Source organism: Pelobates fuscus, chromosome 9, assembly GCF_036172605.1.
Source record: "Pelobates fuscus isolate aPelFus1 chromosome 9, aPelFus1.pri, whole genome shotgun sequence".
Classification (NCBI taxonomy): domain Eukaryota; kingdom Metazoa; phylum Chordata; class Amphibia; order Anura; family Pelobatidae; genus Pelobates; species Pelobates fuscus.
Window position 1 is genome coordinate 159,173,746 of NC_086325.1, and position 24,967 is coordinate 159,198,712.

The 24,967-nt window shown below is 39.7% G+C and overlaps 1 protein-coding gene across 1 annotated transcript in view; it reads left to right on the top strand.

Moving 5' to 3' along the window:
• The first annotated feature begins 864 nt into the window (after positions 1-864).
• Positions 865-24,967, top strand: part of NOTCH1 (notch receptor 1) — a 51,429-nt gene continuing 27,326 nt past the window's right edge. The window contains exons 1-2 of the mRNA XM_063432863.1: positions 865-1,810; positions 9,136-9,217. Coding sequence (XP_063288933.1) covers positions 1,747-1,810; positions 9,136-9,217 — 146 coding nt within the window. The 5' untranslated portion in view covers positions 865-1,746. The remainder of the gene's footprint in view (positions 1,811-9,135; positions 9,218-24,967) is intronic.

Consider the following 24,967-nt stretch of genomic DNA (forward strand, 5'->3'; position numbering starts at 1 on the left):
TCACTTTGAATTCCCTGACAACGCACACTTTGACGAATACCTAGAGGTGACAGAAGTATGTGGAGGGGGCGCTGCTGAAACGTGATTACAATACAATAATAAACATACACAGCACCTTTGCTGATTAAATTACAATATATTGTTATTTTTTTATATTGACCATTTCTGGTATAATTCAGATTTTTGGCTGTAAATCATCCATAGACCAGTGGTTTTATCCCAGCAAGATGCCTGTGAGGCCTGATGTTGCATGCTCCCTATCAGTGCAATTAATGCTAACAGCCCCAGGGACATGATGGGCAGACACCTGCCTCTCTTTATCCCCCACACACTTTTTGTGGGGGGTTTTCAGGGGGGGGGGGGGGGGGGGGGGCTGGGGAACCCAGTGTGAAGTGAATGTGTGAACTAGCCTATTATTATTCTTTAAGCTCCAGATCCCCCCTCCCTTCCTTTCTTCTTTAATTTATAAATAAAGAGACAAAAGCCAGTGAAGTGCCCCAGGGAGCACCCGCCAGAGCTGCTGCCACCTCCCCACTGGCTGCCTGGCGACTGCCTCCACACTCCCATTGACATGTTAATAAAGGGGACCGCCAGATCCCTCCGCCAGCACAAGCCAAACTTTCGGCAGAGCCTTGAAGTTTGTTGTAAAGTAGTCCGCTCCTCCTTCAAGGCATTGCGAGCTGGAGAGGGCTCTGGAGGAAGGGCTGCCGGGGGCCATTGTCAGAGGCCGTGTCTGTGCTGCTGCTGTCAGTGAGGGAAGTGTGTGTGGGGCTGTGGGGCTGGGAGAGGACCAGGACACCTGCGGCGGAGGGATTTGGAGGTTGGGTTTTGCTGTGTGCTCAGTTTGAAGCTGCTCTCAGTGAGCTCTGAGCTTTCACTACAGCCAGAGCTGCAGCTGGCGATCCTGGGCTGGATACATTGTGAGCCTCACTGATCTGGCTGGATACATTGTGAGCCTCACTGAACTGGCTGGATACACTAAGACTGGCAGAATCCTCACTGGATATATTGTGAATCCCATTCAGCTCACTGGAAACATTGGGACTGAGAGATTCCTGGCTGGATACATTGTAAAAGTCCCTGGATTGACTGGATCCAGCTCTATAACTGAGCTCCACACACTGTAACCCCTGGCTCCCAGGATTCATGTATTTTACCAGAGGACTCCTTGTTTGGATACATTGTAACAGAAAACCCCCACATTGGATACATTGTAACTGCAGGACTTGAAGGCTGAATACATTGTACACTGAGGATCCAACAACTGGATACATTGTAACAGAGGGCTCTCAGACTGGGCATATCGTAACAGAGGGCACCCAGACTGGGCATATTGTAACAGAGGGCTCTCAGACTGGGCATATCGTAACAGAGGGCACCCAGACTGGGCACATTGCAACAGGGGTCTGTGCGCATTGTAACACAAGGCTCCCAGGGTGGGCACATTGTAACAGAGGGCACCCAGACTGAGCATATTGTAAGAGAGGTCTGTGCCAATTGTAACACAGGGCTCCCAGGGTGGGCATATTGTAAGAGAGGGCACCCAGACTGGGCATATTGTAAGAGCGGTCTGTGCACATTGTAACACAGGGCTCCCAGGGTGGGCACATTGTAACAGGGCACCCAGACTGGGCACACTCTTGGGGGGATTTCTCTGCGTTTGATCACTGCTCCCAGGAATCAGGACCCATAGGATCTATGTACCATTAGCGCAGCCCTGTGTGACTGGGCTTATCACCAGGAGTCATGCTTTGGATTGGAGGGATTGGAGTGTGCGTGCTGCTCTGCTCACTGGCAGTGCCAACCACAGGTACTGTATGCCAATACCTACACTATCTATTCTACATCATGCCTTCCATGTATCCTGTATGGTCTGTGTGTTCTACACTATATAGGGCATTTCATGGGATACTTTATAACAATAATCTGGTCTATATAGTATAGGACACTGTGAATTGTATATATTGTAAATGCTTACACACAGCTCGGCATGCTTGTTATTGTGTCTTCTCTACAGTGTGTGTGTGTGTGTGTGTGTAAGAGGGTACAATATAGAGTATTATCATGTTCTGGGTCTGTCAGTAGTAATATCTTATCCTTTTAAGTGTACACAGTGAATTAGATGGCCTTGCCACAAGAGCTTACACTCTGAAGTGCCATGGAATGGCTTACAGCGCTGTGCACAGCACGCGTTACAGCTTAGACTGTGAAAACTCTTCTTCCTTGTCTTCAGGTGTTAATTGGCAAGTTCTGTTCCTCCTGCCATGTACATTTTAATGAGTAAAAGAGATTGATTATGTGGATGTGGGCTGGTGTTCTGAAGATCACGGGATGGGTGTAGCATGCAACCCACAGAGCTTGCAATCTAAACAGCCCTGGGGTATGTTTGTGTGCCATGTTCTATATAATGACTATTCATCACACTAAGTGGCATATCTACTAAATTATGTTAAAATAGACTTTTTTGGCATTTTAATGTCCTTATATCCTGGCAGTTGAGGGATAATGCCAATTGGTTGCCCCTGGCTTTGTAGTATATATTTTCAGGATCCTGAAAATATCACCTTTTAACCAAAAGGCAAATATTCTAGTCTTTAAAATACCACGTCGCCCCCCCCCCCCCCCCCCCCCCCACCCACTCAGCCCCCCAGCCAGTCTGATACTTAGTTCAAAGGGGAATTGGTTTGGTGTGACTGACTTCTGCATTCTTACTGGGGGCTGATCACACTTTTCAGCATATTGTCTGATGTTTGTTTTTGTTTTATAAGCTTGGTTTTTGTATCCTAGTCGCCAACCTATTGTGTAGCTTCGTACAAAACATACACAAGAACAGAATAAGGATCGTGATGGGTTTCCACACAGTACTCATTTAATAGCAGGTTGTTGCAAGTTTTCTGTTTTAACTGTAAACCGCCCACTCATTCTCCGCAAGAATAATATTGAACTCAATTCTTCGAGTAAACAGGTGTCTGTTAAACTTTGCAATATTTACAATTTATACACGGCTCTTTATTGATGGCAATAAAAAAGTATCTAATTGTAAGAGCTGGTCTTTGTGTGAGCTACAGAGTAAATATGCACAGGGCCACTGCTCAATGCCCAAGCCCTCTTTGTAGAGTGCTGATTGCAAGCTCTTTGGCCAAGTCTGCCACTGAACGTGGGAGTAGTAAATCCCTGAGGTTTATGTCCTAGGGATTAACAATTTCTCCTCGTAAAAAACAAACATTTAGCAGTGCCATAGCACCTTATACATTGCAAACACAAGGAGTCTTAACAGCCTTGTTTTGAGAGCTTGCAATCTAGACAGGCTCTTGTTGAACAATGCGATGATAACCAATTACTGGTAGTGTTGTGAAGTCACATGTATATCAGTTATATTATTTAACCTTTTCGGTGCCAGAATGGTATCTAACTGGCCATGTTACAGGGAAGGAAAAGTCTTGTATCAATATATTTAGTGCAAGAGGGGTACCCCAATGTGTGATTGATAGTGTTCATCTTTCCATTGCTTGAGGGCTATCGGTGTATGTGTTTGGGCAGGCATTAACCCTTTGAGTTGCTAGTGTAGCAAAGAGAATGAAGTGTGATGGAATTTAACCTTTTATTGCCAGAGGGGTACAAATCTAGAGGTGGGGGGTTTAACCATGTCACTGGCAGGGTGATGGGCAGTATTAATAGTACTAAGCCCTGATGTACAGATGTGCATTCCTTTTAGCTGCATTGTGGCCCAGCCATGCTATTTCTCTGTAAAATTGTCTGTCTCTCAGTACATGTGACACATTTGTAGAAATGTTGGTTTTATTGTCTGGCCCTGTGCTGGGTTTCCTGCGCCTGTCCCCATCTTCTGCTTTCTGTCTGCTCAGAATAAATTAACCTTTAAATTGATATTTATCCCCAGTGTGGAACTGTCAAGCAGACGGTTATTAGGGCTTAGTTCACTAAACTGTGCTGAGACTGAAATTTGGCATTAAAACCTCAGCATTTAAAAAAATGGTTAGTGAATCAGGAGTCTTTCCTACCAAGGTTAATTTCTAAGAAACAAATGAACACAACTTCTCAACTCCATAGAAACCCTAGGTTACAGGTTAAATAACTTTCGAATATATTAACCCATGAATGACCAGCCAGGCCTGTTATGACCTAACAGCGATTTTTCCGACCCCCTAGGATCTTAAGGAGTTAAAGAATGTTATTTTTGTTTAAAGCATTTTAGTAGGACAAGTGATTTTTGTTTGGTGGTGGTAGTAGTTCCTGGAATGGTGTTCCAGCAGAAGTAGTGGGGCCAATCATAATTCTACGAAATGATATTATTTGAATATTAGGCCATACAGCCTTCCAGCATGGCTCAGTGTTCTGGCAAGTAAAGTGTTAAGTCTAGATCTGATGAAAAGAAAATGATTAATGTCCTTATGTAAGAGAGGATACTTCAATAAAAGTGTAGGCCTTGATGCAAGGGAATGCAGTGCAATATTAGACAACTTTCCTGAAGTTGGTTTTATGAAATAGGTCACTGCTTGGAACTAAGGATTGCTACCAGACCATAGACAGTGCTAAGAACTCTTTCAGTGCCAGGCTAGTGTACAACTTTCTCTCCAATCACAAGTCCTTAACCCTTGCAGGGTTATTTACTACAGTCAGATTTCAATGTGAATTTATAGTGTTTCAAATTTAAGGCCAAAATAGAAGAACTGGAAAAATTCTCTAAGTCAGCCATGTGTTCCAGTCGGCTGCTCTGGCCTTAAATTTGAAATTCACTTTCGATTCTATATGAATTCTCATTTTTGTAAATAACTCTGTGAATGTCAGCTGAAGTGAAAGTCCTGGGTATGGTTTACCCTGTTGTAACAGAGCAATTAGTTCCCTGGCAACTAACAGGTTAACGTGAGCATGCCTCAAGGTATCTGGGCCATTGTAAAACATTCCGGCGGAGACAGGGTTAAATACCAGACAGTTGGAAGTTACAAGCCTAATAATTTCACTACTCTACCTTTTCACCTTTTCTAAATTCAGCTTTTTGAACTGAGTCATAAACAGAGAGTTCTGATTACACAGCTACCGACGGCTCGTGCAGACTTTCCTTGTCTGGTTTCATAGATTAGTTTAGATCTAGCTCAGTTTACGTTCTAAGTTATGCAAAAATGACCTGTTGGAATATGACCTTAAAGGGACACTATAGTCACCGGAACAACTTTAGCTTAATGAAGCAGTTTTGGTGTATAGAACATGCCCCTGCAGCCTCACTGCTCAATCCTCTGCCATTTAGGAGTTAAATCCCTTTGTTTATGAACCCTAGTCACACCTCCCTGCATGTGACTTACACAGCCTTCCATAAACACTTCCTGTAAAGAGAGCACTATTTAGGCTTTCTTTATTGCAAGTTCTGTTTAATGAATATTTTCTTATCCCCTGCTATGTTAACAGCTTGCTAGACCCTGCAAGAGCCTCCTGTATGTGATTAAAGTTCAATTTAGAGATTGAGATACAATTATTTAAGGTAAATTACATTTGTTTGAAAGTGAAACCAGTTTTTTTTTCATGCAGGCTCTGTCAGTCATAGCCAGGGGAGGTGTGGCTAGGGCTGCATAAACAGAAACAAAGTGATTTAACTCCTAAATGACAGTGAATTGAGCAGTGAAATTGCAGGGGAATGATCTATACACTAAAACTGCTTTATTTAGCTAAAGTAATTTAGGTGACTATAGTGTTCCTTTAAGGCGGCACTGCCAACGTCTGTGGACTGTGCGGAATTCGCAAAGACCCTTGACAGTGACATCGATGCTGGGGGTCCGGTGATGGGCAGGTAAAGGTGAGTTCTACTTACCTAAACCTGTCCCTCGCAACGCGTGACCCTCTTCCTGTGGGTCCTCTTCATCACTTGGAACTTAAAGGTCCACTATAGGCACCCAGACCACTTAAGCTCAATGAAGTGGTCTGGGTGCCAGGTCCCTCTAGGGTTAACCCTGCAGCTGTAAACGTAGCAGTTTCAGAGAAAGCTATGTTTACATTGAGGGTTAATCCAGCCTCTAGTGGCTGTCTTGCTGACAGCCACTAGGGGCCGCTTCCGCGATTCTCAGTGTGAAAATCGCATTGAACTCATGCTGGACGTCCATAGGAAAGCATTGAGTAATGCTTTCCTATGGGCGATTTTTGAATGCGAGCGTGACTCGGGCCTCGCATGCGCATTTTGAGCGGACGTCGGCAGGGGGAGGAGAGGACACCAGCGCCGAGGGAGCCATCACTAGTGACGGATGACGGGATTGACATCTCTAGAGGGCGCTAGCTCCGCCCAGTGTCTAGAAGTGTCAGGTGGAGGAAATATACGAAGACTAAGTAGTCCCTATACGTATGTATGTATTTCTCTTGACTGGGGTGGAATTTGAGACCTTCCAACATCGTCAAAATTAGTATTTCATAAATATTCTATCTTTATGATCTACTCATTTTTCAGGGGGGGCTGGAGAGGTGGGGAGACCTTGCGGTCTCTAATGTTCAGTCCTACTGCAAGATTTGCTAAGAAAAAAAAAGTCAGATTTATAAATTGTACCACCTCATCTGGGATTCTTCTCGATTAATTTTCTAAAAAGTATTCGTAGAGATTAATAATGCCAGTACCCGTGGGATATGTCGTTCAGAAACCTCTGCAGTGCAATATATATATATATATATATCAGCAGAATTTTCAGCTCACTCAGGATACTATCACATTCTTTGTACACCCACACACAATACTTATTGTCACCAGTTTGCGGTTGAACTACAACTCATTAAACCTCACCTACTGTGTGCCGTACAAAATGCTTGCAAAGGTTCATGGGAGGTGTTGTTCAATTTCAGCTAAGAAGCCACATGTTGGTAGTGATTGTGTATAGGTGATAGGAAAAGGTATCACTCAAAGAATATCCATGTTACTGAGAATGCAATACACTTTACGAACATTTCATTAGTGGGGGGCGCTGCTGATAAGTAGTATAAAGTATTTTGAAAAGACTGCATTAAGTTTAAAAATGGCATTAAATGATAAAAGATGTTTACAAAAAATACTAATTCCTAAAATATAAGAATAATGATACCTCAGGACTTTCAAAAGTTTAGGTACCCATTTTTTCCTTTATCCTGCTCACTTTGAAGTTGTTGTGTTTTTTTGTTTGTTTGTTTTATTTAATGTATTTTAGGTTTCTTGCAAGCTTGCTTTTTTTGTTGTTGTTGTTGTTGATTTTTTGTGGCAACACAGTAATCTTAACTATGTTATCACTTTTAAAGTTTTATTTTGAATAAAATAATATAAATTCCAGGGAGACGTTAAAATTGGATTTCAGCAGCCTTGAAGCGGGGCTTGTTCTGTTTTTTGATCTTTTTTGTTTTTCATCCAGACATTCTTCCTAACAAAAGGAGGTGAGAGGGTTAAATTGTCCTCCCCTCCCCCTTTCCTTTTATTTCCAAGAGGGAGACAGCAGTGTGCTCACCTTCCAGGGGGTTATTAAATCAACCCCTCCCAACCCCCACCCCCAGGTTGCAGGTATTAAGTGACAAGGGTGACACGAATGGAATCCAGCCTTGCTCGGTACAATATGGCAGGAGCCTCAATTTGCCTTTCACAATGCAAAGCTCTGATTCTCCCTTTTGTTTAGAGTTTAGAATAGTTTTCTGCTTTGCAGCTGTTGTGTTTTCCCATGAACAGCCAGTGTGTGTGTGTGAGAGTGTGTGTTTTTGTGCCTGCAGTCATTCTCTCCAGACTATGGCCATTTCAGGTCAGTCGACTCTTAATCTATGAATATCTGATAAAAGTTGTGATGAGTTTTAAAGCCACTTACTTTTCATCATCAGAATCCTCACATTTTAGTGACCGTATGCGTTCGGTTACTTGCGAATCATAGGTTAATTTTAAAAATAATAATAATAATATATATACAGATGTATTTATTTATTCCTCTATTTTACTGCTTCTCCCGTTTTCCTCTCTATTTGTCGCTTTTCACTTGATCTGTGAACCAAATGGCGAAAATGTGTACATCTCACTGTACTGCAAAATATATACATATATACCTACACTAATTGGCCCATTTTTCGCACCTTTTAGTTCGTCCAAACTTGTTTCCTGAAATGATCACTTGAACAAAATGGTTTTGAGCCAAAACGCCACACGGACGAAAAACTGCTCACACAAACAAAAATATTTTTTACAGACAAACTGATTTGGCCAAACCAAATTTTTTTTTTCCTCTTTGCACAAGTCTAATGTGTAATTGGTATAAAACACATTCTTTAAATCCCATCTAGAATCCTCCAAACTGATACGACATAGTTTATGTAAAATCTTTTAACTGCTATAAGGTTTGAAACCCGTAACAAAATGACTACAGATTTTTGTTTTGATGACATTTTAGACCAAACCATCTTCCTGTTTCTCCATGATGTCATCACTGTGCAAGGGTTTGTGAGATGTATCCCGTCCTTTTAACAACGCAATATTATTGTCAAGGCAGAGAAGTAGAACTATTTTTATAATTCTGCCTCTAGAGACTATTTGAGATTTGTGTCTCCAACACATGGCTTCTTTACAATCTACAGATGTTCTTCATAATGCTAATTATGGTGTAATTTGGGGCACTTTATGACCCTGTTATCGCTGCTCATTTGCTATAGAATGTTAGGTCATTCGTTGATTTATAGCTTTATGTAGGTGTTCGTTTTAAACATATTCTACCATTCTTGAAAAGAACCAGTACTGTGTGGGGCAGAGGGAAGTTATCAAAATTTCACAGCCCGTAACCAATTTACAGGTTGTGGTGATGTTCACAGAATTATGGCTGGACCTGTTAAAATTATAATTTTTTTTTTTTTTTTTTTTTTTTTTTAAATCACATATTTTGTTTGTTTCTCTTATGATTACAGTAGAAATCTCTACTTAGAATTCGGGACTGTTATGGAAATAATTAGGAAGGAAACTTTTTTCATCAATACTGCTATTTTTATTGAGGTTCTAACTGTGTAACCTTGGCAGGGTAATCTGTGCAATTATTAAGTTAATTATAAGATGGTCTTGTTTGTTCGTTAATGCAAAAAACAAAAAGTGACACCTTCCCAAGGAATCTCACACAAGACAAATAACTTTGCATTTTTATTCTCCCTATAAAGGTTTACGATGTACGCAACCTTCGGAAATATGCTTGAACAATGGAAAGTGTGAATTGACCTCCAATGTGAATGGAATTTGCAAGTAAGTGCCAGCCAGTTTTTGTAAATGTGACCCAACAAGGTCCTAGAAATATTAGTTTGTCTTTACCCTACCTCCATCACCCATGTAGGAATGTTATTTGATTTATGGAAACCTTTTAGGTTTTGTAAGTAATGTTTGTGATAAAGGAGAGAATTCAGATAGTAAAAAAATTTCCTAAACTTGCCATCGGGGGTGATTAAGCTGTGCTTGTGGTTGGACCAACCAGGAAGTCGACTGGGTATCCAGGAAATGGTGGCATCTTCATTGCTAAGAAAGGAAGAAGTCAATCATAGGTGAACTTGCTCTACGTGCTGTATTTGCTCTTCTCTGACATATACTGGAACTGATCAACCACAGTTTTGCCAGTGCCACATAAGACTGTGGCTTGTTGCATCACAACCGTAGCCTTCTAGGTTCTCAACTAAAAGGCAAGAAGTTCCCCCAAGACCAATATAATGCGCATGCAACATAAATATCAAACTAATGTGGCAGGTTCTGTCCCATTATCATGGGCCCATTCCAATAACCTTGATGTCTTGAATTTTGGAACCAATTCTCTACATCAGAGTTGGCCAAACTTGGCCCTCCAAGTGTCATGAAGCTTTCTGCTCTAGATTAAAATGCTCAGAATTCCTTACAATTCATTGATCTCATTGGGTTGTATTGTGATTTAACATTTTCCCTTCATCATGATGAGGTTTGTAGCATTTTCATCTTGCTGCATGTCTCACGAAAAGCAGAGAAAATCAAAACCGGCCCTTTTGAGATTTATGAAGCTTGCTTGGTCTTTTCCTTGATCTCCCTCTTATCCCTTGCTGGACTGTAGAACTTTGGCTGTGGTGAGGAGAAACTAACCTCCAAAATTCTAACAGTGCCTGCGAACAGGAGAAACTCTTGAACATTCCCGGCAATTTTTGCAACTCTGTGACCTACTCAGACAATGGATGAGCTATTCAATCCCTACAGCAACCCTGTTTACAATGGGTAGAACCTCTTTGTGAGCCCCTAATGAATGCAGGCCACATTTTTTTACCCTTTCTTTAGCACTCAAGCTACACGGACGCTTGACGCTGTAAATTTTGTTTTCTTTCATTCAAAGAGCGACAGCTGGGGTTCGGTCGAAATTCGGCTTCTATTGTTGAAGAAGCAGATTAACGCTGTGTGACTAATCATATGTGGCTTTACAGAATGCAGAATTACCCACAGTATTTGCGTGTAGCCTGTTTTTATACATTTATTTATTTTTCCCTTTTACCATTCACGCTTTAAGCGGGAAGGAACGTGTTCCTTATAAAAAAAAAAATTAAAAAAAGAAGAAAAAAAAAAAAGACTTAACATTTAATATTGACCGATTTTTATTTATTTTTCTTATTTCCGATGTTTATTTCATTGTTCCAACAATTGTTCAAGGAGCATGAGATGTGGCAGGGAAATCCTTGCTTCGAAAGCTCTTTTAAATATTCCTGGAATTCTGCTGAGAGTTGATTCTATGAGAATCCAACAAGTGGGGATTTCCTCAATCCCAAGACCCGAAAGTTGTAGCAGATTCCACAAAGAGCATCATATATATCTGTCATTTGGAAGTGTATTAATTCACAAGATGCTGAGTTACGGTACGTTGATGACATTCTTGCAGAATTTCAGCAACTCCAATGAAATATTTCTCCCAACTTTGCTGTTTTTGGCCTATATTCTACAAGTCAGTTGTCCACTTACCAAGACCCCTTTTGTCCATGGATAAGCTCTTTGATATGGTTTCAATAATAGACTCCATTAAAAAACACATTAATTATCTATAGGTCTCCTGTGGATCGACTTGGCCTATTGGAATTGTGTGGATTGCAAGATTTAAAAAGACCTATTTTTTGTTACACAGTGTGAACGGGTGTTCTCTTAATACACTTTTTGGACCATTTTCCTGGAGAAACACTGCATGGATCTATGGTTCCTTTTGCTACAAGAACAGATGATGCTTGCAGCTGCATCCAAATGAGCATGGATGTTTTTTTGTAGACCCGTCCTGCTTTTGTAAATTCCATTCAGTTTGTCAGTGGCAGGAAGATAAGCTGTGTTCAAGTTGCGAGGTGTAAAAACAAGTCCAAAATGAGCTTCGTTGCCTATAATCATCTGACAGATGGTCGCCCCGTCCCAAGTGCATGTTTTTGAATTACACAACTGTTCCGTGAATTTCTAAAATGAATCCGTACAGTGTATTTTACTGTGTAATGCTAACTAGCCTGGTAATTTTTAAGCTTGTTCATTTCTTAAATGATTTTCCCAAAGGGGTATCTGGAAACGCCAAGCAACAGAGCTATTATCTCATTGTATTTCTTTCCCCCCTTGGAGGATATATCTTCTGGGAGCATGGTGACACTAATTGCACCAATTTCAGGAGTATATCACTTGGCTAAGTTAAGAATATTTATGGTTCTGATAATACAGAATACGTTCTCCGTGAATCTCTTAACACAATAGAACATTTCAGACTTGGACGTTTGATATCTTGGTAAAACAAAGTCCGCTATCTTTTTTTTTTCCCCTTTACACATCTTAGCCTTTCTTCAAGAAGAAAAAGTATTAACTGTTACTGCTTACACATTTTGGCACTAAAAACGGGCAAATCATAGACTCATTGTTTGCTCTGTTAAATTGCTCAAGTCTCTGGCATCCATAGAGTTAACTCACAGTCTCCTCATTTCCATAATCCCAACGCCAAGTCTCCTAACTTGAGATAAGCAGCAGGACTGATAGTCTGGCAACCAAGTAATGCATTCTGGCTAATAGCCACATTCTGGTTTCAGCAGCCATTTAGAGGTTTTGGTCCACAAAGCTTTCTTTGTGTTGTACACTATTCCATTGCAAAGACAGGTGAAATAAATACCCTATATAACAAAATTCATGGCAGAATAGAAATTATAAACCTGGCGGCTCTAAGACGATTTCTTTTCAGAGCTTAAGAGCATTTTATATAACTCGTTGGTTGACGGTTACAAGTCGCAGCCCGCGGAGCAGATAAAATATCCATTCTGAAGGTCTGGCATATAAGATCTGGATGCCAGATGGATACTCGGTGATCTGAGGTTACATAACGAGCCTGAAGTCCCTGTGTAAATGACTTATATTGACCAAGATGGATCCAGGACATATATGGGCTTTCCCATTCCCAAATAATGCTTTCGTCCTCTAACAAGATAACTTTCAATCAGGATATTATGGAAATTTGGCCAGCACAGTGTATTAATTTAATTTGTACCTTTTTATAAGGTTACACCAAGTCCTGTTTGTCATGGCAACAAAGTGTGAATTGTGAAGAATTCAACGTGAGTTTCACTTTTTAGGCCAAAGTAGTTGAAGTGAGAACCAATTCTGACTAAGAGAATGTTTCCAGTTCGGTTTTTTTGGTCTAAATTTGAAAAGCTATTTTGGATTCATGACCATTCACACTTTTTATTGCATTTCCCCTGTAAGTGTAATTATAGAGAAATGAAACATGAAACCAGATTTTATGAGATGCTGACTGTTGGTGAGACTGTGACTTCCCCCAGCTCTTCTTCCATTATGCCATTATGGTATTACTTTGATCTGATTTTCATTATCAAACATACGGAAAAAAGGAAAAAAAAAACATCTCTCATTTCTCTGTTCAAGACTTGGGTTATTTTTAGCTTGTAGATAAAGCTGATACTTCCTTGTGCATTTTTCTCATTTTTTTTTTCTTTTTCTTCACACAATGCATGGTCTACGGAGTGAGCTCTCCAATAGGGGGAAGACTTAGGGTGTGGTGTCCGTGAGACAGGAAGTTGCAAACACTTTAAAAGATGGCATTTAATGGTCGTCCACCACCAAGTAACCCCAGTCAGGTCTAAACAAATATATATACCATATATACCTATAATAATACATTGTATTAGCAGCTGCTTCCCCTTGCTTGTGCAGTTTATTATATCCATACCTCCCAAGTGACCTTATTTAAGAGGGACAGTCCCTATTTTTGGCCCAAATTCCTCTATCCCTCTATTCTATCCTAATGTCCCTCTTTTCTAGGAGCTCCATATTATTGGTGTGTCTGAGTGTATAGCAGAGCTCCAAAGCAATAATACTCCCAGTAATGTGTCTGAATGTATAACAGAGCTCCACAGCAATAATACTCCCAGTAATGTGTCTGAGAGTATAACAGAGCTCCACAGCAATAATACTCCCAGTAATGTGTCTGAATGTATAACAGAGCTCCACAGCAATAATACTCCCAGTAATGTGTCTGAGTGTATCACAGAGCTCCACATCAATAATACTCCTAGTAATGTGTCTGAGGGTATAACAGAGCTCCACAGTAATAATACTCCCAGTAATGTGTCTTCAAATTACAATGAATGTGTTTAGAACTCAGTCTGTGTAAATGAGATACATTGTTCTTGTTCTAAATTACATTTTAGTTCTATAAATTATTAGCAAGTCACCTAAAATTTCTCAGAATAGGCCTGCCCCCCTGGCCACATTCCCACTCACACCCCTAAAATGAAAGTCCACTCTTTGTCCATACAAAATGTTGGAAGGTATGTTATATCAGTTGTACGTATTGTTTTTATTTACAGGTACAAACTCTAATATTAGACATTTTAAGTATTTTTTTTTGGGGGGGGAGCAGTTATTATTACTGGCATTTATAAAGCGCCACCATATTCAGCAGCGCTGTACTATGCGGGAAAATGGACTACAGTACAGACAAACCAATACCAAAGGCTTTTAGACCTCTTTCAGACCATTCTGTCAACTTCCTGTTCAGAGTGCGCTCAGGTGAGACTGTGCGAAGGCAAATGGTTTCCCCCAGTCAGAGGAAAATCTCAACCAGGAACTTTCAATATTTTAAGGTATTTTCAAAGTCAAACTTTGCAAACGTTTACAGGGTTGTTAAACATACTATTTCATCTGAAAAAAAAACAAAAACCCTGTATTTTCCCTTAAAACCTCCCTTAAACCCTTAAACCCTTAAACCTCCCTTTTTTCTCAAGCTAATCACGTTGCCACTAGCATTCCCAGCTATTTTTTCTAAAAGGCACGCCATGCAGAACTTTGCATTCCCCAGGTTAAATGATCCATTTCAATCCACTCATTTCTGCTAACCTAAGAACTCCTTTTTATTATCTTCATTTTGAAGGGTTTTGTTTGCAGCTGGGGGTGGACGTTTACAGCACAACATTTGTTAATAGCTTGTTCCTTGCGTTTAACACACTTTGCTAACCCTAAGGCACTTTAGTATTTGTTATAGAAATCACTCTCAGTTTATGGCAAAGCTGCGCCAAACGAGCTCGTGAATTTAAAGTGGGCAGAACGTCGTTTAATGAGGCCGTTTCTGACACGTCTCTGCTAAAACAGGTGTTAAAAGAACACTGACATAAATCTAAGAATCACCTGCACTTTTCGAAGTCATTTGTAACAGACGAGGAATATTTGCAATTTTTACTTTTATTCGATAGGTAGATTTTAATGTATTTTCTGCAGAACTCAACAAACAGCTGGATATTTCAAAATTTTAAGTTGTCTAAAGTTGTGTGTACCTTAAAATAATAATAATAATAATAACAACAATAAAGTATTTAACCAGGAAAGGTACATTCAGATTACTCTGGATTTCAAGTACATCCTGGGGATGTTACCAAAATGTTAATTATCATTGATACAAGTTCACTTCCTAGAGGTTATTCCAGAATCAAACTTTTTCCTTGGTGAAAAAATAACTTAATATCCCACCCAAATGTCCTAGATCCAGCAAGAAGGTGTCCATTGTTGATCATTGTCCACTTATGCCATTGTCGTTCCTTCTACGTCTTTGGACACCAGAGAAAGAGACACCATAAATCTATACGAGAGTATGGTATTGAATGCATTTACTCCTGATTGGCTGCCAAACAAATCACGTGTCACCTCACAGTCTTTTTTTAGGAGGCAATGTCTCAAATTAACTTGAAATGCCTTCTAGAAACTTAACTTTCCATTGGGGTCTATGTAAAAAAAAATCTTTAATAAATCCATTGTTGATGGGAACAAATGGAATGTTCCCGTTGATTCCTCCATTCTTAGAACGTTTCCACAAATTTAGGCTTAATGGCATAAAGAAGGTTAAATAGAGATATGTCTGTTTACCTGGAATTAGATGGACTTTCTCAACTAGTGACCCCAGTCCCACAAATCCTAGATTGGTCAACTGATGTCCTAGTTTGGGGTCATCAAGATGAATGAAAATAAGAAATCTAGGGGATAAACAGATGGATACATTAAAAGCTGCCTTTATCAGCAACTGAAATTAATATACAGTGTTATTGACTTAAGTGTAAATCAGAAGGAATTCAAGTAAATCTCACATTCTAGTCCAATGTAGTACTAGTACAAAAATGCTCTAGTTTTCTGCTGTTTTGACTAACAAATGTGAAATCCACTTTGAATTCCTGATTCTCCACACTTAAGTAAATAAACCTATAAATCTTTTTGCCAACAATTAACATGTAGCAGTTTAATAGGACCCAACTCCATTACAAACACCTCTTAAACAGGGCTAGCATTTTAGAAATCTCGTACGTGGTTAGATGCTGGTAACGTTAAATTCCCCAAACTATTCACCCTTAAACACCGGTTTACTGTCTGTTAAAATGTTTCATGTTCAAAGAGAAATTAATGTAGAAATGTCCTATTTCAAAAAAATCGGATTGTTGTTAATCTGAGAATAGTTAGTGATAAACACCAGGAGAAAATCTGGGTGTAAAAAAAAAATAAAAAATTCCTAGAAAGATTTTTATTTATTCCCGATACTATGATCTCTCCTTCCGAACCAAAATTGTGATTTTACTAGTCTAGTCTAGGGAATGATTCCCTGTCCTGTATCATACAGAGATCACTGTGTGCGAAGGCTTTGTGAGCGAAGACAGATCAGAAAGATGATTTGAAAGGATAAGATGTTTCTGTTTGCACTGACTGTAGTATTTCTGATAAAGAACCCTTCACAGCCTCTTGAGAACCGTGTGAGCTGAGTAACTGACCCTACCACAAAGGATTCTGGGTACCAACATGCGAACACGACATTGACAAAATCTAAAATCCTTATGGGGTATCTTGGAAACTATAGTGGGATTTTCTTTGATCACTGGATACTTTGTATGGATTAAAGAAAAATGTCTACAACAAGAGCTTAGAATAAGGACCTCTGTCTTTCTTTGTGCTATACAGAGAGACCTTCCAAATAGGTCACCCCTCATGCTATCTATAAGAGTGAGAACAAGGATATCTTCCTTTGAAGTTCCAACAATTCTAAAATTTGATTTCCAGTGAACCCCCAACATCCCGTCTACAGCACCTGAAGCTTGGTTGTAAAGGAGATGTACAAGCAAGCCTTTGGTCTGTCTAGACAACTGCTCACACTTGAGGCCTGTCGGTGATCTAATCTGTAAAGAGGGGGAAAAACATGCACTTTGAATTACTACACCGCTAATAAAGTCTTATGACAAGTGCTTGCTTTAATTTTGTTTACATTTTTGTATCACTGTTTAACCAAATACTAATATGTTTACTCTCACCTTATGAGAGTTAGCGTAACCCTGTATATCTGAGATATAGCTCACATATTTACTATCACGGATAAGTTCCAGTAAGGTTCCATTTAATAAAATCCTGTGAGGTTCAAACCTCTCGCTGCCTTTCTTTAGCTTAGTCAGGATATTGAATAGTCAGATTTCAGACAGCAGTTACCTTGTAAAACTTTCCTTAAAACTGTCAACTTATATGGCAACTCAGATATCGTCTCTTTAAACCTTAAAGACTAATAGACCGCATACAAAAGTAAAGAATAGGTTTATATTTCCACAAGCTCTTTGAAAACTCATCATCGTGATCTTGTTGGGCATTGCTGGTAGATGATGGTAGGTTGTTCTGTAGGGCTGCAGGCTAGTTAATCCACCCCCGAAATATGTATTTCAAAAGATATATGGATATAAGATATATGGATTCACATTTACTCTGCTTACATATCTATGTATAGTCTTCTTCTTATTTGAAACCTGCATCTTGCCCAACGGTCTATGTAAGGGTTAAGTGTGTGGCATCGAAAGCCAATGGTGACCGACTGTCCTCTCACATTTATGTCCATCCCTGTTGGGTTTCTGGGGAGAAGGAAAAGAATGTGCTCTAATAATTTAAGTAGGAATTCCTTGTCATTGTCTGTGTGCAGTGAGTCGAGCCCTTCTGACGTTGACTGAGCTCGTGGTACGGAATTAGACTGTGGTCTTATCCATCTTAAATCCCGAACTTCACAACCGTAAAAAAAAATACTAATTTGTTAAATTGAGAATTAAGGCCAATATCATTGCTAGATAGTTTAACGGTGTACATATCAACACATAGCGCAAACGTTTGTTGGATTTTGATACTAAAGACTTTAGAACAGGTCCGGCCAATTTCCTTTGTTTGGCAATATTTCCCAGAACCCTCTGCAAGCTAATGGCTCTCTAAGGTTGGCTGACCAGCTACGTTCGTGCACCATACTGCTCCATATTACTAAATAGAACACGGAAGGTTTAAGATCTACATACAGTGGAATTGTTGCACTTAAACATATGTCTCGGAGCGTAGAAGTTCGTACTAAACCGCTGTTGCATGCATTTGGTTAACGGAACAGATTCTCAAAACCACATTGCTAAATCCAGGTGACATTTCAGAGAAAGCCTATCCCCTACCTGCTGTTCCCTCTTTGTAGAGAGGGGTTACCTTTTTTTTTTTATTTTTTATTCAGTTTTTTTTATGTGAGGCAGGTGTTCTGCAATAATCCTTAACGTTTAACACATCTGCACATTTTCCAATCTGAGCAGGTTACTTGCCTTGGAGAAAGGTGAGTCTGTAGGTTGTGGGGGTCGGCAAAATCTTTAATGGCTAAAACAAAACCCTAGGTTTTAATGAAGCCTGTTCGCAGGTGTCATGTTAAGGGACCAGATGTTATCCTCTTATTACTGAAGTCTGGGATTGGTTTCTTTAAAAACTTCTGCCACGGTATAACCTCAGAAGTTGGCTTGTAGCATGCATTGCGGTAACTGTGGAATCTTTTACAATATGTGCCATGATGTTGTGAAGGCCAAAAACTGTTAAAAAAGGCAGCTGTGTTATCACTTTGTTCTGCAAGATTATAATGATAAGGAATCTTGCTGTGAGATTAGAACAATCTGATCTGTTGTCTTTTACTCAGTCCCTTCAACAACAACAAAAATAGCAAATCTACTAAACATTTTGCTCCTGGTACTGTCTTATGGTCATACATTAGCTGCGTTCATTACAAAAGTTGCTGGTCCGATTTTTAGAACTTTAATTCTGTGATTCTATATTTAGGAATGTTTTTGCCATTGGTGTGTTTTATATATAGTCAGCTGATTTGAATTGTAGGTGTGAATATGAAATAAAATTAGATGTGTTTCCACCACCATTAAAAAGAAAAGGGGTGATGGGTGGCTAGCTATTTGTTGTGTGGTGCTTTGTTTCTGAGCATTTGACATGCATAGTTAAGTGGAGCCAGCCAAATAACTTCACACTAACAGAATAGGTGACAAAGATATGGAACAGGTGGCAGCAGTGGGATTTGTGGACACAGTTGTGTTAGTAGCCTTGCTCAGTGAGCCTTAGTACCTCTCGGCACCTGGAAACATTTACTGTGCTTGGAAATGCTAGTGTAGACCATGGCATGACTGAATAATTTCAAAGGCTTAGGGGACGATTTTAAAGTCATGACCTCTTAGCTTTTCCCACGGCTTACTTCATTAGGCAATAAAAAAAAAAAAAAAACCTGAGATTGTGGACTGCCCATCAAAAGAACTTGGTACCGTATTGGGTAAAAAGAAAATAAAAAACCTAAAATAAGCATCTTTTGATTTGGGAATGTAAAATTTTGTTTTGTAGGTATTTTTTTTTATTTATTTTTTTTCTCTTAAAGTTGGATAAATCCTACAAGTTTCCAAGTTGGTTCAACTATTTTTGCCTAAAATCTACTTTGAATTCCCACCAATTAACACTGAATTGAATAACCATGTGTATCTCATGACCTTTGCAGCAGTGCCATAAAGTAAGGAAGTGAGACAGGAAGAGAGGGGTAGGGCGTAATTCACTGAGTGTCACTGGAAGAGTTATGGCTTCGCACGGGACAAGGAAGGAAATAAACAAAATGCAAATTGTTTATGGTTTGTTTTACATTGTAGGAGTTGTATATAGATGATATATAATGTTATTTTTTTTTTTACCCCAATTGCACTCATTGAGTTAAATCCTTACAGTCTCTGGGATACACAGATATAATCTTGAGTTGGGCACTTGGTACCTTATGGTGCTTTTCATTGATTCAAATAGGTGGTGCATTGGTTTTTCAAAGCCGGGAAGGTTTTGTCCTGGAGCAATGCAGGATTCCCAGTGAATGCTCAGTGTCCTTGTTTTTGTTGATTTTGCTTTGTGTGTCTGTGAACTTCTGCTGGGAGTTGCAGACTTATTGTTAGTTTCCTTGAAAATGGCAGATGGTCTCTCTGAATGGGGACATCCCCTAACTCATAGAGTGAGCCTAGGGTCAGAGGTCACAGGCTAGCATCTGCCACAACAGAATGCTGGGGGCCACTAACATTTCTGGAGTGACTCAACAGACGGATTAACCTTACTTTGGGAAAATCCTGAAAATCTAATTTTTGTGCAACAAAATACCAAACTAACTCTTTGCCTGGCTCGATAATCGCATTAGATATGTGTAATATTCTTAATGGCAGCTATAAACTAGCAATACTGTTTCAAATTACTTAAAACGTTTGTTAGAATATAGTTTGAAAATATTTCTGAAATTTAGATGTCAAAGTACGATGCTCTGTTTTTTTTTCTCTTTTTTTGAATATGTTTAAATACTTTTAATTTTTTTCAATATTTTTTTGTGTGCTACCCACTATTTTTATTTTATTTTTTTAAATGGGACTATAGAGCAACGTTACTCTTTGAGGTGCTAACTGTGATTTTTGCTTTATATTTTGCAATACACAGCTATTTTGAAGATTCCAAGGGACACACAATTTTTGCTGACTATGTATTTAGCGTGTCTGTGAAACTTTCTCGGCTAAGCCTCCAGATTTCACAGGAGCCTGTTCTATGTTTGACACATTCCCCATTGTAGCTATCTGTGTAGCATCCTTAAGGCGCGTGCGTGGCTAACCTACATACTAACAGAACCACGGGCAGGTTAAAATAGACAGCATGGGCAACATTTCCTTTTGAGTTCCGTCCATTATGGTCACCTGATGCTGCACATCTTCAGAAACAAACCTGTCAATCACTTCAGTCATTGTACTGTTCAGTGTCATTTTTGTTTGTTTGTGCTTAAAATGTTTTTATTTATGTATATATTTATTTAAATGTCCGTTGCAATAAAATAAACACTTCATATTTAGAAATCTCTAGAAGGAGATTGTTGGAAGTATTGATTGACTGTTCCATACTTTCAGGAATTCCCACTCTAGTTTCCGTTTCAGTTCCAGCCTTTTGCACTTCAGATGTCTATTGACCACATTTCCCATACTGCTCTGGGGCTGGATTAGTTTCAGCCTACCCAAGATGAGGCAGACAACTAAGAAAAGGAAAAAAAGAAATATTATATTTATATTTTTACTTTTTGTTCTTATTCAAAAACGATTCTTGCCAAATGCTCCTCATTCTCCCAAAAAGTTCCTTATTTGATCAATTGAAAAGTAAATTATTTGGTTTGCTGGGGGGATGTGGGGGAGAGGCGAGACATATTCTCGTTTTCTTACTCTCTCAGGCAGCTGGTTATCGAGACCGGAGACAAGGACCTGTTCTATAAACATTTGGCAAGCACCCTGCCTAAGCATCATCCTGACTTTTATGAAAGAGACAGGAAAAACGATACCGATGCCCTCTATTTGGGTAAATCAAAACGGTTTATCTGATTTGGCGCAATGGACCTGTCCACAAAACTGCCTACAAAAAAGGGTGGGTGGGGGTGGAAGTGTGAAAAGATCAACCAGACCCACATACTTCTAGACTATAAAAACATTATAGCAGATTTTAACATTTGTTTAGTAATATAACGTCAATAACCAAAGCATAACTAGTTACACCAATATCTGTCCTGATACCCTACACCACACATTGTCTTTTTGTGTTTTTCAACAGAGAATTGGTTAGTTAAAGGAATATCCAGCTATTGAAAAGTGTTTTAGAGTAAATAAAACATTTTTTTTAGCCAGGTCTCAAGGTTTTATAGCAGACAGAATTGCAATAGAACCTCTCGCTCTCTCTTCTTCTGGTCTCTTGTCCTAGCCTGTACAAGAGTCATTCAAACTGTGGTCCTCAGTATTGTCCTGTATAGTGTAAGAGCATCACAAGGTCATACGATGGTTTGCATCTGTACAACGTTCACATGTACTTTCTTTTGATGTGTTCGTACTATCGCATTTGCAGCTAAGGAGATTCCCTGTGATATCGTGAGTTCTTTCTCAGAACCCAGTGACTTAGTATACCACACGCCATAAGATCTGCCCGCGTTTTTATGGAAATCAGAGACTGGACAGCGAGCCAATCCTAATTTACTTCGCTCAGAGCAGAAATGGTGAAAAAAGGCTGCCTTTTTGCCATCCCTTTTAAGAACGTAAACCCTGATGGTCGAAAACTAGACGTGTACCATACGTGTGTGTGTACTTTTTGGTTTACAATTCAAGCTGAAAGGGCATGGCGTCGAGATGGGTGTGACGGGGCAAACAGAGACCTTAACTGGCGGCATTTCGTTGCCTTGCACGCAACTGTGAAAAGTTCTGCAACGTGTGCACTGTTTGATGGACCTTCTGCATGAATGCACCCTTCAGATGTCTGCAACTAACATGCCTTCACTAGCCCTCCGAGACCAGCGAGTTGAGAACAATGGACCCTCTCATGGTAGACAGCAGGCTTCCAAAACCCGGCCTGGCCCGTTTGCAGACTTGGAAAAGCAAGCCAGCCCAGCCCCCACCACCACCCTCACCCAAGAAGTCCCATGTCCTGTTCTGGGCCATTAAACCCCCCCCCCCCCCCAACCTACCTTTTGTATTGATGAAGATCATTGGGTGGCAGTCAGGCACAGAGCAGCTGCTCGGCCCTCATTAATATGCACACCTGCTTCTCGTGGGCCCTTTGTGTAGCCAGCAGATGCCCTGATTAATTCTGCTCCTAGTCTTTTCACTCCCTTTGGCCGGGATAATGCGTTCTCATTAACTTGAAATGTCCCTGATTCCTAACAATTTCTCACACAATCCCTCCACAAAGAAACTTGAAATGAAGGAAAACGAGAGGGAAAATTAGTATCATGCCCGCGCTTTTTTTCTTTATTCTCTTTTAATTTTGTTGTGAAGTTTACATTTAAAAAAATAAAATTGCAAGTAAAAATTAAGGGCAAACTTTTTTTTTTTTTAATTGATTTTCTACGTAGGAAACCAAGCCTTGAATTGATCAAAACTGTTTAGATTCTTGGTGCTCTGAAACACAGAAAGTGTCTTTTTTAACTTTTTTTTGTTTATATTTTTGTTTTTAGTTTGTCAAACCTGTTTTTGTTTAAATTGTTTGTCTTCACTTATTGTACAGCTCTGCTGCACATGTTGGCACTATATAAATTATTGTAGTTTACGGTGTTTGGTGTTTTGTTTTGTTTCTTTGGATAACTGTATCCCAGCCATGCTTGAATTCTCTGTACCTTAACATTCTATTGCTCATTGTTCCATTTTTTATTCTTCCGTTTAACCCCTTAAGGACCAAACTTCTGGAATAAAAGGGAATCATGACATGTCACACATGTCGTGTGTCCTTAAGGGGTTAAAGGTTTTATCAAAATAGAACATTTTGCTTTGCTTCAGCCCAGACACAGACTCCAGAACATGTTTGAGTTCGCTGAGGGAACCAAAATAACTAAACATTCAAATATTTGAGCTTTGCAGAAGCACCCACTTTTTTTATTTAGGGACTCCCTTTAACTATGGCCTCCTGGCACCATAATAAAATTGCGGTGCTCATAGGTTTTCGTGAATCCTTCTGTTGTCTACACTGTTGTACTGATGCCAAACAGGTTTTTTTTCTATCTGCAAAGGGGTTAACTATGAACTCCAAGCAGACATCCAGTTCATAGAGAGATCTACAGCCACAAACTAGGGAACCAGACAACGAAATTACACAAAACTATTTGTGTCCTGTGGGGTGTTGATTTGGGTCCTTTCTGCTTAACGCTTTGAACCTTCAAGTACTCTCATTTCTTTACCTAAAAACCTTCTTTTCTTTCCTTCAATCGGAATATCTGTCTTGCGGCTGGTTTCAATTTTATCCCACGAATGTTCTAGATATGTCTTGTCCAAGTCTTGCATTTAGCAGGTTATTCTGTCTGCAGTGTCCCGAAGTAACGGACACCTATTTAGAGCATACTGGTGCAGTCGCCATGGAAACAAAATATTAATAGTCATTAAAAGGACATATAATAAGATATCAAATCTTAGGTAGGTAGGTAAGACCTACATTATCATAATTGCGTTATAGCATGGTAATCCTGCCATGGCCCTCTAACCATTTCTATAAAATCTATTTCCCAGAATCCTTTGCAAGTTGCTGAATGTCAGAGAATTCTGTTAAATGGAGCACAGAAACATGATTGGCCCACCCTCCCTGTAGAGTTTTTTTTATACATGGCTGACCGTCGCTGAGTGCCACGCTCTGCATAAGATAATGGTGGGGCTAAAATCCACGACCTCCCAAATCTCTTATTGAGAAGACACGCGTAAGGCCCAATGAAGCTGTAAATGGCAACCCACCCCCACCAAAACCTCTGTACATGTGTGTTAACAGATGGAAGACTTATTATTTGACTTGCGTCTACTTGAAGTGCTGACAAAGGCTCTTGTACCCAGATGTCCGCTTTTTTTTCTCATTATAGACTCTCATTTACCATATTCTCGATTACCTAATATCCCGGACAAACCAACAACTGCTCTATAAAAAAATTCCCCAGGCAAGTCATGTCAACATCCCCCTCCACCCCCACCCATTGTAAACCAATTGGCTTGGACCTTATGGCTTCTGGCAACAGATGGAGGCTTAGGTTTCAATTTTACCCCCTCTCCCTCTTGAAGGCTCCCTTTTAAGGAGTGCTGTCATAGGATTGTGTAGGTGACAAATGATTGACCACCCGACTGGTTTTAGCTACGGGTGATGGTACAGATTTTTTTTAAATTTTTATTTTTTTTACACTATTCGGCCAGTGTAAACACTCTACAATGCCAAGTTATATTTAGATTAACACATAACACTTGAGTTTTACTAACTGTTTTTGGTGTCCTTGTCCTTTTTTCCTTTTTGTGGTTGCATTGGTTAATCTGTCAATCGCCACCCAAGGTGACCAAACTTTGAGCTGTTCATATTGTCTATTAATATGTTCTTTGATATTCTATCAGATAGCCTACTCATAAACCATGAGCTGGGGTTTGGGATTAGTGCTGATGGCCAGTGCTTCCTTGCAGTATGTAGAATTCATGCGCTGCAGTATTCCTTGTTGATTTAAGGCTTGATTTCCTACCCACATAATTTTAATCCTACATCCTGCTTGGCACCACTTTTCATGTGCTGTCAGTCCAATTAATATATTTAAATTATAGGTGATGTGGCAGCCCTAACTTGTGTTGCTTGAAGAGTTTTTAAAGCTGTTCAAGATGTCCACCATCCCCATGT